The sequence below is a fragment of the Belonocnema kinseyi genome, chromosome 9 (assembly GCF_010883055.1).
Source record: "Belonocnema kinseyi isolate 2016_QV_RU_SX_M_011 chromosome 9, B_treatae_v1, whole genome shotgun sequence".
NCBI classification, from domain to species: Eukaryota; Metazoa; Arthropoda; class Insecta; order Hymenoptera; family Cynipidae; genus Belonocnema; species Belonocnema kinseyi.
Genome location: NC_046665.1, coordinates 45,501,852 through 45,519,594, shown reverse-complemented (window position 1 = coordinate 45,519,594; position 17,743 = coordinate 45,501,852). Strand labels below are relative to the sequence as shown.

General features: G+C 30.4%; 1 protein-coding gene across 4 annotated transcripts in view; it reads right to left on the bottom strand.

The window, feature by feature from the left end:
* The window catches only part of LOC117180895 (proto-oncogene tyrosine-protein kinase receptor Ret), a 161,674-nt gene that overhangs the window by 39,104 nt on the left and 104,827 nt on the right, over positions 1-17,743 (bottom strand). For 3 of the 4 annotated variants that reach the window (XM_033373488.1, XM_033373490.1, XM_033373491.1), the window contains 3 exons: positions 14,869-15,084; positions 14,461-14,563; positions 6,643-6,811 (listed from right to left, as the gene is read on the bottom strand). In XM_033373488.1, the coding sequence (XP_033229379.1) occupies positions 6,643-6,811; positions 14,461-14,563; positions 14,869-15,084 (488 nt within the window). The remainder of the gene's footprint in view (positions 1-6,642; positions 6,812-14,460; positions 14,564-14,868; positions 15,085-17,743) is intronic. The other variant, XM_033373489.1, reaches the window with a different exon arrangement.

Below are 17,743 nucleotides of genomic sequence, written 5' to 3'. Positions count from 1 at the left end.
TTCAATATAATATGCAAAGTTGCCGAGAATTGAATTTTTGAAAATTGTCGTTTTAAAAACCATTCAATAATTATTCATTTCTCCACTTTGAATTTTTTGCAGTATATTCTGTAATGTGTTAGGAATGTTAATACACAAAAAAGTGAAAAAATTAGGTCCTTTTTTCTGGCAAACTCCATTTGCTTATGAGAATGCGTAATTTATTTATGAAAATACAATGGTGCAATTCTTCAGTATACAGCGAAACCCTTTAATAGCCCTCCCGTCTATAGCCCTTCCGAGAATAGACTCCGCGCCGCAGGTAGGTGTAACAGTGATATGTTCAATAATAGGGGAAAGTGATGAAGATACTAAACTTTAATCTGCTACTCTGCCGTACAAACTAAAAAGATACATAAGTGACATTGCCGCTTAGGTCGACTTCTTCATTGCCAAGTTTAAGAGAATCAATCTAAGCGGCAATGTCACTTACGCATCTTTTTAGTGTGTACGGCAGTACTAAACTTGCGATTTCCGCCACTTCCGCCAATTCCACTGTTCACTCACTTCCACCTACCTAGTTTCAGTGAGTGAAATAGTCACCCGTCGAGTGACCTCCACTCTCAGGGCCGGCTTTATGGCGGGGCAACTCGGGCCCCCACTTGATGAGGGCTTCCACAAACCGTGGATTCAAAAATTTTATAGCAATAAAATTTTCCATTTTTTAAGAAATTAATGATCAATTAAGTATATATCCAAACATTATATAAACAGGAAGTGGTTATGGAACACATGACCTTATACTATAGTATTTCTATATCTCAAAATTACAAGGAGCACGTAAAGTGTCATTAACTTAATGACAAAAAAATATTTTATAACAGTGTTAATTTGTCGGTCAAACGTAAAAATGAAATCAATAATGGATATTTATTCATTTAAAGGGCCTCCACTTTTTTCTTGCCCTGGGCCCTCACACACCTTCATCCGGATCTGCCAACTCTTCACCCGAGTGATCACTGAAGGGTTCACCCGAGTGAAGCCCAACACTCACTTAATGTCGTGGAACGGCTCCGAGTGCACTCGGGTGGTCCCCTGGAACGCACCCCAGGCGAGCACTTAAGGGTGAACAAACAAAAGCGGAACAGGCTATCATGAGTAAGATCCCATCCACCGTCAGTCCCAAAATCGGCGCTATAGAAGAGTGTCACAGTACTTTATTTCGAAATTCGGGATCAAGCGCATACTAGATAAAATGTTTGAGATTTTTTTGCTAAATAAGTTTTCAGTTATAAAAAAGTTAAGACGATTACTTTTTGAAAACGATAATTTTCAAAAAAAAATTTCTCGGAAATTTTGCACATCAGATTGAAATAAAAAAATGCGTATTAAATATTTTTTAACAAAGAAAAAAAATTTTTGTGATAAATCTCCCGTGGAATGATCCATATATATTCTTGATAAGTACAAAGTTTCAAATGATGATAATTTTCATATTGGAAATTAATTTGAAAAGATTTGGAAAGCACTTTATTATCAAAGGTTTACCTTATTCGTTCGAAGATTACATTTTCCAAGTATGAAAGCAAATAATGTAAAAAAACACACATTTCTAAAATTGCTAGGGGATAGGTGATGGGATAGTATGAATGCTTGTAGAGAATTATCCAATGCAGAATGCTATGTATCAGACATATGGTTTTAACATCCCGAACACACCCTCAGGAGCAGTGGTGGACTGGCATGGGAGCGCAGCCGTGGTTTCCCGGCTGCGCCCCCTCGGTTGACAGCCCCTAAGCCATGCTAAGGCGCCCCAAAAAGATTAAATTGTTTAAACAAATAAATATATGTTATATTGCATTGGAAAGAGTGAAAAGAATATCCAATAATATCCACGATTTACACTTGTGATCCTATAAGTATTACCAGTAAATTAAACAGTGTCCTCTAATTTCTTTTCACCCATATTATTCTTATGAAATTCCCTACTGCATGTTTTGAATTCTATTAAATAAAATATTTTCAAAATGAATAGTAAATTATTCGTATTGAAATAGTAAATGGGAAAGGAATATTCTTGCCATCAACTTCATTACGGAATTTTAAATTCATTTGTTTCCGATGCAAACCATAATATATTTATTTATTAAAAATGTATGGGACACCTAAATGCATTTTTATGGGTGCCCGCTAATATATTGATTTTTTACATATGCTAACTTTTGATGCCACCTATATACATACCTTGAGGGAGTTTCTATTAAATATATAAATATAATATATAATATAAATCTAAAATAGAGTTTTTATAAAAAGTATGACTTTATTTTCGTTTACAAACATGAAAGGAGGCCACTCATTTAATTTTTTACAAAATCTCGACTAATTATCGGCTGTATTTCATTATTTTAGTAATTGTTAAGTTTAAATTCAGTTTTTATGTTAAATGACCCTTTATTAGTCGAAATTTTTTCTAAAACAAGTTATTAGCTCACACTTCAAGAGTTCGGATCAAAGGAAATATTTCATTATTTTGGAAATTGTAAAATATTACAATATTTCGTTACAATTGACTATAATAATTGTTATTTTATTATAATATTAACATTTTTTGTAATTTTTAATGTTCTTATTATGAATTACTTATTTAAAGCAAGGCTTCAATCTTCGCGGCAAATATACTTGAAAACTTGCAGTCTATATGGGAGAGCGACATTTGGTTCTTGCGCGTTGCGCTCGATAATGTATTTACTTCACGCTGCATGCTCGGTTTCTGTACTTCCCATCCCAACATGAGTGCACAAACTTTTTAAAATTAAAGGCCAAAGCATCGACAAAACTGTAATTTGGTGATGGCGAATTAACTTTTTTTAAAGCTGCTTCGGCTTTAACCAACACATTATTATCACGTATATTGTGCTTCACCCTCGATTTTTTCCAAAATGCGAATTTTTCTACATTACGTTCAACACTATCATATCAAGTGCATATTGAATTTATTTTTGTATTTCAGCCCGAGATTGCTTATTCAGTTATTGCAAAATAAAATACAAATTTGATTTATAATTAATAATTTAATATTTTTGTTCCTTATTTTGCTTTGAATTTTATTCTCAGCTACCCTGAAAAATGTATCGTTTCAATCAATTTATATTATTACAATTCATTGTATGCATGGGTATTGAAACAGACCTATTCTCTCTGTCTTATTTTTTATAAATTAAAGAGTTCGCCATCTATAAATAAACTATTTTTTTTATTAAAAAATGTAAGTTTTCATTTTAAATGTTTTTAAGACTAAAACGAAGTTTAAAATAAAAACAACGCGTTCTATAAAAAATGATTAATAACGAATTTGAAGCTCTTTTGTGGGTGAATAAATTTCGTTCATTTATTATTTTTGTATTTTGTGTCTTTTGCTCCAAAAGTTCAATTTTTTTTACTTTTTATGTTGTTTTTTATGAATAAAACATAAACTACGCCTTTAAAACCAAAACTGTTAATTCTTCATGAAATCTACCTTTTGAACACGGTCATCTCGTATTTCTCTTTTACTTAAAATGATTTATATTCTTCTAGTGAAATATTTATTTAAATTTCTTAATTGATTTTAAATTATTGAAACAAAAAGAAATTTGGTTAAATAATTTTTTTCGAATAGTTCCTTTTATTCCCTAGAAATTATTACGATTGGTCTAGTGAAAAATTTATTAAGATTGGTTCATTAATTTTCAATTATTTAAACAAATGGAGTTTGTTTATATTTTTTAAAATTCTTCTGTTAAATAAAAAATGGTTATTATTTCTTTAGTGGTATATTTATCAACATTGGTCATTTTTTTACATAATTGTAAAAAAAAAATTTAATGAAAATTATTACTGTTGGTGTAGTGGAATATTCGACAACATTGGTTAATTAATTTTTTATTCCGTAAACAAATTCCCTTTGTTTAAAAAAGATTTTTTTCTACAAATTCGTCTAGCTAGCAGTTTATTGTCGCTAATAACATAAATTTATTTTAAAATATTTTCCAATTGTATAAACAATAAATTATTATTTATTTTTTAAAATCTTTAATACTTTGAAACCAAAATTTTTTCACAAAATTTGTACTTTTTTTGACAAATTTAAATACATTTTTTAGACAGATGGAATTTGTTTACATAATTAAAAATTAATTAACCAATATTGTTAAATTTTTCACTGGAACAACAGTAATAATAATTTTTATTTGGAAAAAAAAATTTATTCAACCCAATGGAATTTAATTAACCAATTAAAAATCCATCAAACAAGATTGATAAAGATTCCAGTGAAGAAATATGATTCATTTGTAATAAAAAAAATTATTGAAAAACTGATAACAAATTATATTTGTTTAAATAATTGAAAATTATTGAACCAATGTTAATAAACATTGCACTAAACTAATACTAATAATTTGAAGTAATAATTTGAATGCAGAACTCAAAAGGGTCGATTATATGAAAAATTGACATTTTTGGTTTTAAGGTTATTTTTTAGAGACTCGTGGGTGTGTATTCGTGGTGTCAGACCCATGTGTCTGATACATGAAATTTTTCGTTGGATAATGCTCTACAAGTCTCTTTACTGTCCCGTCACATTTTATGAAACCCTAAAAAATTATTTCAAAAACTGAAAAACATTATCCTTTCCCATGGATTTTTAATCGGAATTTTCAAGTCAAAGGCGCTGGTTAAAATTAAAAATTTAAAAATTTAAAAATTTAAAAATTAAAAAATTTAAAAATTTAAAAATTAGAGAATTCCTTTTTCTGTGAATTCAGAATAAAATGAGGGGGGAGGTCTTTGCCCTCTAGCATAAAAATAACAATTTGTCATGCATTTTTGGACACCCTATTGTGCAAGTTGTCCAAAATAGGCCTGATCGGATATTCGCGTGCAAGTTAAGAAAAAGGCTAAAGGGTATAATCTTTTTTATACCATTTTTTAAAATTGATAAACAAAGTAAAAACAAAATTCTAGGGATTTAAAGCAAATATGTTTTGTTGGGGATTAAATAGACTCGGAAATTTTATTCTATAAAACTTTGAACGCAACATATTGAGAAAATGATATTTTATTATATGCATTGGTTTTTCTTTTTGGCATGGAATATACTTAAAATGACTTATTAATAAAAATTCCTGATAATAATTTAAATTCCAGAAAAATGGTTAATTGTTTGACGAAGTTTAATAAATAAGTGCATGTTTTAGCTATCATTATTTTGATTTCCACTTGATTTCAAATACATAATCTTTACGTTTTTCATTAACATAAAATATTAATAATTACATATAAAGTGATTTCTTACAAGGATAGCTTATTAACAGCGACAAATTATTTATTCCATAAACAAGTGCATAAGCAAATTTACGTTTTGCCTTCTTTCAAACAAATAAACGCATTTTTTCACCAAAATATATAGTAAAGATTTATCAGAAAACACCTTATTTTCTGTAAAGATCACGTGGATAAAAATATTTGTTGATTTCTTGAACATTTGTTGAAATCAGATAAATAATTCTGTCACTTTCAGCCTATCTAGGAATATCTTCGTTCAGTAATAAGTTTACACGAAAAATTTGTATTTTCACGAATTTTTACTAGATTCTGTTGAAAATCGACTTTGTAGTAAATTTTTTTACAAGGTAAGCTATTTAATACTTGTAAAAAAATAAAGATTATTTATTTCAAAATAGCTGAAATATGCATTTGTATTATAAATTTTTTTGATAAACTAACCTTTTTTACTAAAAAACGAAGTACTATTGAGAATTGTTAGAATTGTTATTTAAAATTAATTTGTAGCACAATTAATGCCAAAATGAAAGCTTGTCCATTATAACATCTGAGCAGTTAATTTGTTTATAACATTTGTTTATTATATTAACAACTGTTAAGTAAATTAAAAAATTGTTAATGAAATATTGATTTTACTTATAAATATTGCGATACATTACTTATACGTATTTTCTCACTAATCTAGATGAGTATTATTCACAGAAAGTGTTTTTACTGATTTCGAATATTATTTACTAATTTCAAGTAGTTTGAACTAAATCCAATGCTTTGCAATTTTGCAACAAATTTTCTTTTAATTTTTTTTTTCGCCAAACAACGAAAAATGAAACTCTTCTTCAAAAATTGACTCAGTTTTTTTTCGAATTTAATCCAAGATCTACAAATAAAACAATTTTTCAGTAAAAGTTAACAGGAGCAATCGTTGATATTTGCAAAATTCAAAACAAAATAAAAAATTGAAAATTAAACTCTCTTAATATTTCAATAATCTTCAATAAAATTGTCACACTTTATTATTCGACTGGAGTATTCTGCGAATATTTATTATGTACAACACAAAGTCGAAAGCTATTTAACTCATTCCTTTAGATAGCAGAGGAAAGTTTCTGACATTACGCTGGGATGCAGTAATGTGTGAGAACACTGCACTGATAACCAGGCAGTTTAACTTAATAAAATTGCTTACAGGATTTAGCGCACAAGCCATTAGCACATTTCGGAAAACAAAGATTATGATGATGATGATGCATCCATTTAAAGTTTCAATAGTTTTCATACATTATTTCTATACATTGAAATTTGAAATTATTAACTTATTATCATTAAAAAACTTACTGGAGAGCTTTTTGGGATCAGAAGAGTGCGATTTACACCCGCGAGTGAATCGAGACCAATCAGAAGTCCATCTCCCCTGTCGATGTAATCCGAGGGTAAAATGCCCAAACCAGTTGTACCGTTTTCTCTTCTGTGTTTGCAATCTCGACGCGATCCTTTCATTGCCATTCTGTAACAAATATATTTTATTCTCTTGTATTTTAATTAACTTCAATATAATTTTTTAAATATGACATAAACTGTAAAATAAAGTTGATGAAAGAACACTTTATTATTCAAAGAACATTATAATCATATTTTACTGTTTGGATAGTAGGTGGAATCTCATAGGTTGATAGGAATTTTAGTTAACCCGCAGCCTTTGTCTATAAATAGGGCTAGTATAAATATATAAATAATTTTGAAGTAATTAGTCATTATTGTTACCGAAAATTCAGGGAATTTACGCGTCAATGATAAAGTAAGGGTGGAGGATTGTAATTAGAAATATTTCTATAATTTTTGATGATGATTTATCTCATTATTATAAATCATTTTGAAATTCTCTCTGTATCACAGAAAAACCTCATTATTTAAGTCACTTCTGACAATATCAAATAAAGCATAACTGTAACGGTAATATCGGTAAACATTTGTGTCAATAAGGTTTATTTTTGTTCTAAGAAACGTCTTTGCTAATGAGATAATTTAAATCTGAGAAATAAATTATCAACTTTTTCTCAGAAACTTTCTTTGCAATATGCCTCACAGTGAATTATAAAGCTCGGGTCGCTGTTCTAATGGAAAACTTTGGAGATCTCCGATACGACTGAAATTCATGAAATACGATCAGTTAAGAGCTCTTTGCATTCATTAAAAGTGGCTAATATATTTTTTTTTTACAATTTTAGTAATATCATATTAATTAGCATATTGCTTTTTAATTCGCAGATTCTTCATCCGAAAACTAGGAATAAATTACGCAACATTAAATGCGAAGCAAAAAAAGTATGAGTGCTGGAAAGCGACTGAACAGATATTTTTTAGTTCAAAGAGTACGCTTGGAAGGTATTTAAAAACAAATTTCCTGCACCCGTTCGAGTTACCCCATTATTTGCCCTTTTAAATTAGACTCACGAGCACAGAAAAAACTTTCTATATTGCCAGAGGCCGCTTCGTATATCTACAACCAGTTTGACGGAAAAGGCTGGATCGATGTATATTGATATGGATCTTTTTCGCGAATGCTAGTCTTGACCAGGGCAGTTTCCAAACTATAAATAATTTATTATTTACCGTCCATAAACTACGTTACCAATTGCAGAGGGGAATCAGTCACTCCAAAAAATACAGTTGTAAAGTGGAGGGGAGGGGCAGTAGAAGTAACGTTACAAACTTCCCAAGTGCGAATTGCCGGAGCTGAATATGCGGCCCAGTGTTGGTCCAATTTTGGTAGCCAAAGGTCCGCTAAAGTTATTGGCACAATATCGGCATTTTAATCGGCCCATTGTTGAGCCAGTGCTGGCAGTCTATATTGTCTATTTATATTTGCGGAACCTCCACCGATGCTTGGCCCAGCATCGGCACTTTATTGCGCCAAGTCTTACTTTTACTACGGGGAACCATGTTTCACGAGGACCAGCCAAAGTCTGGCCCAGTGACGGCACATGACTGGGCCAAGTGTCACTTTCACCACGGCAAACCTTGTTTTATTTCAATCGGCCAAATGTTGAGCCAGTGCTGGCTGCCTATATTGGCTTGTTATATTTGCCCATCCTTCGCCGATGCTTGGCCCAGAATCGACACTTTATTTCGGCAAGTCTCACTTTTAGCACCTAATAAACAAATCTTACACGAAAGATAAAAAAAAATTATTGAAAAATTGTCAAAGTTCAAGGAGAAATTTGTTAAGTTTTTTTATTAAAAATTTTTAATGTTTATGAAAAATTACATTTCCTGTCATTGTGAAAAGTTGTAAAGTAGGCTACATCGGAAGAAAACGAAATATTACGCGAAGAAAAATTCTAATCGACTTAAATTATTTATTTAGAAATTATTGTATTGATATTCCTGTTAACAGTTCGTGTATTTTACATTTACGCAACGTCGCATAATAATAAATCATTAGAAAAAGAGAGCTTTAAATTCGGTCCTTTAACTTTTCTGAGCTGCAGCTCAGTTATATTATATATTACCTTTTTTGTCATTTTGGCAGCCAAGCCCTAGCTGCCAAGTGAAGGCCGCAGTTATCAATCCGGCAATGGGGCGACGATGGCAGCTAGGTTTTGTCCAATACTGGTACCCAGTGTTGGGCCAACAATGGCATCCAAACTTTGACTGCCAAGTGCAGGCCATAGTTATCATTCCGTCATTGGCGCGATAATGGCAGCCGAGCTTCGGCAATATTTTTGCCAACGTTGGGCCGTATGTGACTTCTCGCTTGGGTTAAATAACATTTAGAACGCTCTCTGATAAATTTTTAAAAAGTACTTTTGGTCGAAAAGTCAACTGTACTCGAATTTGGAAAAGAAAAAACTCTATTTGAGCTTCCCGAGAATAGACACCGCGCCGCAGGGTGGTTTCGGCAGAGAGGAACCGCGAGCGTAGCATTGTGATAGAAGGCGGTTTCTGATGGCCTAACTGTATAACTACGTCATTTTGCGAAACATCGCATCAGTTCAGTCGCAGTGTTCTACGCCCCTCATGTTTACGTTCGGAGATCCTGGATTTTAAGTGAAGATCAGAAACAAAACCGGGCTAAAGTCCAAGTTCGAGTGTATTATATTTTTGAATTAGGATTCATTTCGTTTGGATAAGACTTCTGGTATTTGGTTAAGAATTTTATTTTTCTGAACCTGCAACTATGTCGTAAAAAAGTCATATTTTTGGTCAAACATTCAGCTATTCGGTTGAAAATTGAACTACTTTGTTAAAAATTCATTTTGTTGTTGTTGAATTTTCATCTTTTTGGTTGAAAATGTAATTATTCCATTTTTACAAAAGTAATCTTCTTGATTTAAAAATCATCTTTTGGGTTGAATGTTGAAATGTCGTTTAAAAAAAACATATATTTTTTTTAAGATTCATAATTTTAGTCGAAAATTGATTCCTTTGGTATAAATTTATTCTTTATTTTGATTTAAAATTGCAAAATTTGGTTAAAATATCAACTATTACCTGTTTCCTTGTGAATTCATATTTCTCGGTTGAAAAATCAACAACTTGGTTTAAATTTAAACTAATTTTTGCAAAACTATTTTATTTTGTTTGAAGATTAATCATTTTAGTTGAAAATTTATTCGGATCGAAAATTCAGCTATTTTGTAGAAAGTTCGTCATTTTGTTTTCAAAATTCAACAAATTTGTAGAAAATTAAACTATTCGGTTAAAAATTAACTTTTTTAATAAAATTTTTTATTTTTGATGGAAAATTAAACTATTTTTATTAAAACATAACCATTTGGTAGAAAATTGATTGTTTTTGTTAAAAAAAACAACATATTTTTGAGATGAAAAATCAAATGTTTTGTAGATATAATTCATTCTTTTGGATTTAAAATTTTACAGTTTTGTTAAAAATTGATATATTTTGTAGGAAACTCGGGTTTTTTGGTAGAAATTCCATCTTGTTCGTATAGAATCATTTTGTTTTAAATTAGTTATTTTAAAGCACATTTTCGGTTGAAAATTTTACGTTTTCGTCGAAAATTCGTCTTTTTTGTTAGAAAATAAATATTTTTTCGTCGAATTTAACTAAATTTAACTATTCTATGACGGGTTCGAAAAATATATTTTTTAGTTGAAAAATCAGCTATTTGGTTTTTTACTCATTTTTTTTAAATCGAAAATTCATCTAAGGTAAATGTCCCAGTAGTCGTGACGGTTCTAATAATTGTGAAACTTATTTATCATTTGAAAATATTGTTAAAAAATATGTTAAAAGTAACACTGAATGAAAATCCTTATTTATTTCGACTATTTTATGGTATTACTAAATGCAATTTCAATTAATTTGAATTAGATAAAAAGCAAGAAAATTAGCTTGACGATTACTGGGACATTTAACTTATTAATTTGAGGATTCAACTGTTTTGTTGAAAATGCGTTTTCTTTCGTTTAATTTGACTGGTTAAAAATTCGACCTTTTGGTTTGAAAATTCGTCTTTGATAGTAGAAAAGTCATCCTTGTTGTTTGAAAATGCAACTATCTTCGAAAAAAGTCGTCTTTTTGTCTTGTTAATTGAGCTGTTTGGTTGAAAAAGTAATATATTTCGACTTGAAGTCTAAGAAATTTAAAGCTTCTGTTATTGAATTTAATGTGGTATTTACATTAATTTTATTCGAAGTAGTTTATTCCGCTTTATTCCCTTATTTCCGTAAAAAGTCACCTTATTTTTTATGATTTGAGGGCTTTGGGCTACATTATTTTCCAAGCAGTAAGAGAAAAATAGCTAAAAATTGATACCGCAACTTTTGAATGTCCCCTTACCTGGATTGCTTTTTTTATCTCCAATTAGATTACAAATTTTTTGATAACTATTTAGACAAGAAATATCTCTTCCAAGAAAATCTTGATAGATTATTTATAATTGTAATTCTTTCCAATTTGAACTTAGTTTGGAAACGCAATGAACTAAAGAATGTGATCCATCTTTTTTACTATAAGTCTTTTTTTCGTTTTCTGGAAGCTTCTAATTTTTTGTTAAAAGCATTTCTTTTTGAAGAAAATAAAACATGGCTGATGAATGATAAGGAAAATTACTCGGAGTAAGGAAGAAAGATACAGAGGATCACGATTTACATAGTGTAACCGTATTAGAAATGTTTACATGACCTGAATACATATAGCGTTTGAAACAGCTGAATTCGTTGGTTGGTAAACTCGAGATAAATTACTATCGCCGACAACCCAAGTGGAAAGGATATGAACAAGTAAGATCGCTAAAACGTGTTTCCATTCCCTTAAGACCAAGACGTGAATTTTCTAAGCAATTGTGCTATTACTTACTTAATGCATTTAAAATCCGGTCGTTTACACTTGAAGAGTAAGAATATTAAGATCAATATCGAAGATGAAAAAGAATGAAGACGATTAATATAGGCAAACAAACTTGATTAGGATCAGTTATTAGAAAAAATAGATCAATTTTATATTTTGGGTGAAATGGATGAAGACTATCATTTAAGAAAAATGTTTGAAGAACAGTGTAGTGAAGAAGAAATAAGATATGAAAGAAAGAATTGCTCAAGACCGATATTGAAAAAGAACAGGTTCGTGATTAAATTAAGGAAAAAAATTACGCGAGACCAGTACTGAGTGAAAAGTATATAAAGAGTTTAGCACAATAGTGAAGAGCAATGAAAATTACAGATATTGAAGAAAAATTGTTTTAGGGCAGTATTGAAGTAAAAATATTTTGGACGATCATTAACTTCAAAGAGATTCAAGAGCAATGTTGAAGAAAAAACAAGATTAAGATTATATTAAAGAAAAAATTGATCAAGATAAGGATTAATGAAAACATGGTCTAAGGACGATATTTTAGGACAAGTTGAACAGCAATAAAATTTATGAAAAACATATTTGAAGATTCTATTTAAAAAGAAAAGTTAATTGGACCACCATTTAAAACAATGGAGCAAGGCTAATACTGAATAAAAAGTAGATGAAGACAATACTGAAGGAAAAAAAGAATTGGATTATTACTGAATAATTGGTTTAAGATTAATATAGAAAAAAAAAATAAATGCAGATTATACAGGGTGGACACGATGGGGCTTACCAAAAGTATGCAACCCGTCTTACACGATAATGCTATTCTTATGGGATTGTATGCGGGGTTGCATACATTTTGGTAAGCCCCAGCGTGTCCATCCTGTATTTGAAGGAAACATGGTGCAACTCAGTGAAGGAAAATATAGATGCCCTGGCGGACCGAAGGAACCGAATAGAGCCTCTACAAAGTACCCGTAAAGATCCCATTAAGTCCCCATTCCGTTCCTTTTTAAAAAACTCGAAAAAATAGCAAAATCAACTTTTGAATTGTTGAAATCCGGATTCTACGTTCAAATTCTCTATAGAAGGTCACAGAATAATCGCAATAGTTTTTTTGCAACGGTAAAATTCTGAAACCAAAAATCAGTTATTTAAAAAAACCTACATTCAGAAAGTTCAATGTGTATAAGATACTTGCACTAAAAGACTTAAAATCGAGAATTATGTTTCTAAACAACAATGAAATTGACTCATTAGAGAGAGATATATAACGAAGAAAAAAAAGAGATTGAAAAAGTTGATCGATAATAATTGAATACTGAAAAAAGATAATCAAGACCAATATTGTAGAAAAAATGGATCTCGAAAAATTGAGTTAGTACGAGCGCATTATAGAAAAAATGGATCAATATTAATTTTCTAGAAAAAGTGGATCATGATAATTTTAGTGAACAAAGGTCAGGGCCTTTATTGTAAAAGAAAGTAATAAAGACAAGCATGGAAGAACATTGTACTAGATTAATAGTGAAAAAAGTGGTTCAGGACTAATATTGAAGACGTATAATGAATTAAGAGGAATACTAGACAAAAAATATGTGTAGACTACGATTAAAGAAAAAGTGGTCCAAGATTAATATTGAAGAAACAAAGGATCAAAGTAAATTAAGAAATATTGAATGATGACCGCTATTGAAGAAAAAAATTAGCCCGCCGCGCGGGCACAGTCCCATTGCGCGCGGCGCTTCGCGCCTAGTCTGAGCTCGCCTAGGGCGCACAGACACGCTCTCGCGCTCGTTTTCGTGTGCTTAATTCGTACACTTTAACTACATTTTTTTCAAATATCATAAATATTATAACTTAAATCGAAAACCGTGATGTAAAGTTCTGAGGAATTACAGCCATAACTTGTAACTGAATTTTTTAAATTTGTTTTTAAAAAAGGTTGTCAAAGCACCTACGGCTTTGACGATTACATTCTCATTACATAACTCGCGCGTCGCGCTCGATACTTTGTATCCATTTGAAAAACTTTACCATGATAATTTGTAAATCTGATTCAAATCTACTAAAAACAACGTTTTAAACTTTCGGATCTGTTAAAAAAATAGCATATTTTTTAAGATGATCCAAATTTTGAACTTTTGTCTAATTAAGAAACTTCATGAGAATAGTTTCGAAATACATATATTTTATATCTAGTAGAAATTTTAATTGATACTTCTTAACCTATACAAAAAAATTTTTCCTTTTTTTTTAAGTTTTCAAAATATTGAAAAGCACATAACTTTTTAAATTTTAATCGAATTTAAAAATGTCATAAGGACAATTTACAATTATTTTTGCCATTTACCAGAAAATTTCGATAAAAGTTCTAAAACTTATAAACAATTTTTTTCGAAATGTTGAAAAAGCTCTAACTTTTTGAATTTTTTCGAATCGAAAAACTTAAATGAGATAGATACTAAATATATTTGATATCTAGTGAATAAATTAAATTAAATTTCCTAATCTATCAGAAAAATATTTTTTCCTATTTTTCTGAACACTTTCAAAATTTTTGTTTAAATTTGGAAAATGATCTAAATTTTGTAATTTTGGTTGGAAATATCTGCTTAACAAATTTAACTTTTATTTTAGGAACCCTCAAAAGTGCCAAAACATGAAGATCCGTTAAAAACCAGAGATCTAAAATTTGGACGATTACATTACACTCTTGTGAATGAGAATGTAAACATGGTAAACGTAAAGCTGGAGAAAGAATTTCAAGGAATATATATGCAAATAAAATATGTGGCTAATGAAAATGATAAAAAAAAAATACATATTTATTTGATTAAACTCACCTGTACCTCCACATCACGAAAGTCCCAACGATTATGATCAAGACGAAAAAGCTTGAGCCCACAACTCCAATCAAACATGTTGGACCGCAAGGCCCATTTGAGGCTAAACAAATTTTAATTATACATTCAAAGATTAATTGTCTTGCAATTTTTTTAATTTCCGACTTAAATAAATATCTGTTTTGAATTTTGAAACAGAACCTTTCTTGATTAAAAATGAAATATTCCGAAGTTTTAATCGCGCATCAGTATTCTGAAGTTTAATAGTAACTATGTAAATATTGCAAATAATGGAACAAATAAATTACGGCGCAGCTTATATAGAAAAATGATTTGTTATCCGCTATTCGTTATCGGATGCGATTTTAATTAAAGTTGCAGAGAAGGTCAGTATTTCATCCGACTCACCTTTACGAGCGTCCGAAACAACAGGCGTTATATCACGGTCCTTCTTATACTTGGGGCCCTCTTTTTCCTCTTTCCAGCCACCACTTCCGCCTCGGCCACCATTTCCTTTCGGGAAGGAGCCGCAGGTGCATTGCACCATGTCATTGCACCAGCAAATCCCTAAACCACTTCTTATTCCTCTACCACCCTTGTTCACTTCTGCAAAGTGCACTTCCGCTGTAAAAAAAGTTCAAATTGTAAAATTGTATTTGAATCAGTCGGGTTTAAAACATTCTTCTTCGTAGGGATGCACTTTAGGGTGGTTTGAAAACGCATTGGATTTTTTTTTATTTTCATGCTCCTAGTTCCAATATTTGTTTGAATCCAAAACAAAATAAATGATTCGCTTCAGCGTTTATTCATATTATTTTTTCATAACTAAAATCTCAAAGATAAGTTGAAAATTTCAACAACAAAAACTTCTAGCATCACTCTATAGTCCAGGCGAATTAATTTATTTTAAGGCAAAAAAAAGAAATTTGTTAACATCACTCGGACAATTGGGAATGGTAAAGTGGCTCATAAGAAAGGTAAAAAAGAAAAATGCTTGAGCAGGGATGTGGCGGGGTTGATTGGGAGGGGTTAAAAGGGATGAGAATGGTATTATTGTGATTTTCGGTGAGAGTTGACGTCAGAGAGTAAAGTGTTTTATAAAAAACATATAGATTATAAAAAAATCGACAACTTTTGTATCAGTGACTTTTTCAGATAACCTCAAAATATCCTAGAAAAATGCGAAAACCGTGTTTTCTTTTTTTTTCGTTTTTTATTTTTCATTTCCGCAAAAATAATTTTATTTTGACGAAACTCAGTGTAAATGTACCTTCTCATGTCCTCAATATTTACAATTTTTTTTAGATGGAAAAATCAATTCGTTTCCGAGATGATAATTTGTTCCAGTCCGAAACACTTTTTTTCAAATGAAATTTGTCCTTCAGAAAATCATCAAACACAGTTCTTTCAGGGCTCAATTTTTTTGTTTTGACATATACTTTCTGATGAAATGAAAAAATATATAGCCCCTATTGGAGAACATGCTCAAAATAGGAAAAACTCGAAAAGTAACTTTTGCAAGAATCAATTTTTTACTAATTGTTGATAATTTGTTTAAATTGTAAAATATCTTAAAAAACTGATTACTCGATTCAATTTGGCGGAGAAAATACAAAAAAAGCTGTATTTTATTATTTGACCAGAAGCTTTATTTTTGAACACTAACGTTATCAACATTCAAGTCGAATAATGTAGCTTCAGATGTATAAGGAAAAATACGAATTTAAACTTTTTTTTTCTAACACACGCACGAAAAGTTCGATTTTCGAGTCATGTATTGCGTGCGGGAAGTGACCAATTCCGAAACCGTGGTAAAAAGCAGTTATAAAAAAACTTTGTCTAGCTGCTGCGCTTGCGCTCTTTGAGTAAGATTACTTACTTTCCAAGACTGTCGGAACAATAACTTCACTTCATTATGGTTTGACGCTTGAGAGACTAATTGTGAGTAGTGAATAGTTGTTCGACATACTCGAAGTGATAAGTTACCATAAATGGCGGATAAATTACCGAAAAATTACCGACAATTTGGAAACTTTTAGATATCTGAAATTATCAGTAATTTGCCAATTTTTCATAAATTTCTGAAAATTTTTTAAAAATTTAGCCAATTTTAAATCAATTTTAGGAAATTTAGTAAATTTTCCATAAATTTTCAGAAATTTTTGAATTTCTTCCAAAAAGCTTCGGATACACTAAATTTCTATAAATATTCGGTAATTTACAAATTTACCAACAATTTCCGGAGTTTTTAGGTAATTTTGGTAATTTTACCATAAATTTCAAAAGATTACAATAATTTTTCAAAAAATTGGTTTTCATCGTTTCTCAAGTCAAAAATTTCCTGCATTTGTTAGAAAAAATATCGTGTGCTACAGGAGCTAAAAGTAGGCAGTAGAAACTCTTGTGAAGTTTACAGTACTTGCCGTCGACTCATCCTAGGGCGTCCCTGGCTCGTACAGCTAACTTCACACTCGTGTGGAACTGCCTACCTTCCGCACTTGTAGCACAATATACTATTTTGCCTTGAAATCAGTTGGTTTTTAAATTTTTGTTAAATTTATAGATGTATAAGTAATTTTCAATGAAATTATTAAAAGTTTAAGATTTTGTTTCCAAAAAATTTAATTTCTCAAGACTTTTACACTGTAAATATTTACAACATAATGTACATATGAAAAATAAATAAATGAACAATACTACGCTAGTCTGCGTCTTTTTAGCAACATTTCAAATTAATCTTCATGGTACGAATTTTCAGTATACTGTGTTTCTTCCTGATCTTCAAACGTTTCTGTGATATCGCTAATTTCCTCGGATAACTGAACTTTCGGGTTCAAGCAAAGACCTAGCTGCTCGATTTCACGTGAAATATCTTCGTATTCATCGAAACCTTCCGAAATTTTGTTCAAGTTCGAACAATCGTCCAAACCATGACATTTTGTACATTTTCTGTATGTTTATACATCTATAAATTATTCATCTGAAGCTTCATTATTCGACTTGAATGTTGATAGCGTTAGTGTTCGAAAATGAAGATTCTGGTCAAATAATAAAATACAGTTTTTTCGCATTTTTTCGACAAATTGAATAAAGTATTTAGTTTTTAAAGATATTTTACAATTTAAACAAATTATCAACATTTAGTGACATTTAGGACATTTTGAGGTTATGCGAAAAAGTCACTGATACAAAAGTTGTAGATTTTTTATAATCTATATGTTTTCTATGGAACACTTTTCTCTCTGACGTCAACTTTTGCCGAAAATCACAATACCATTTTTAC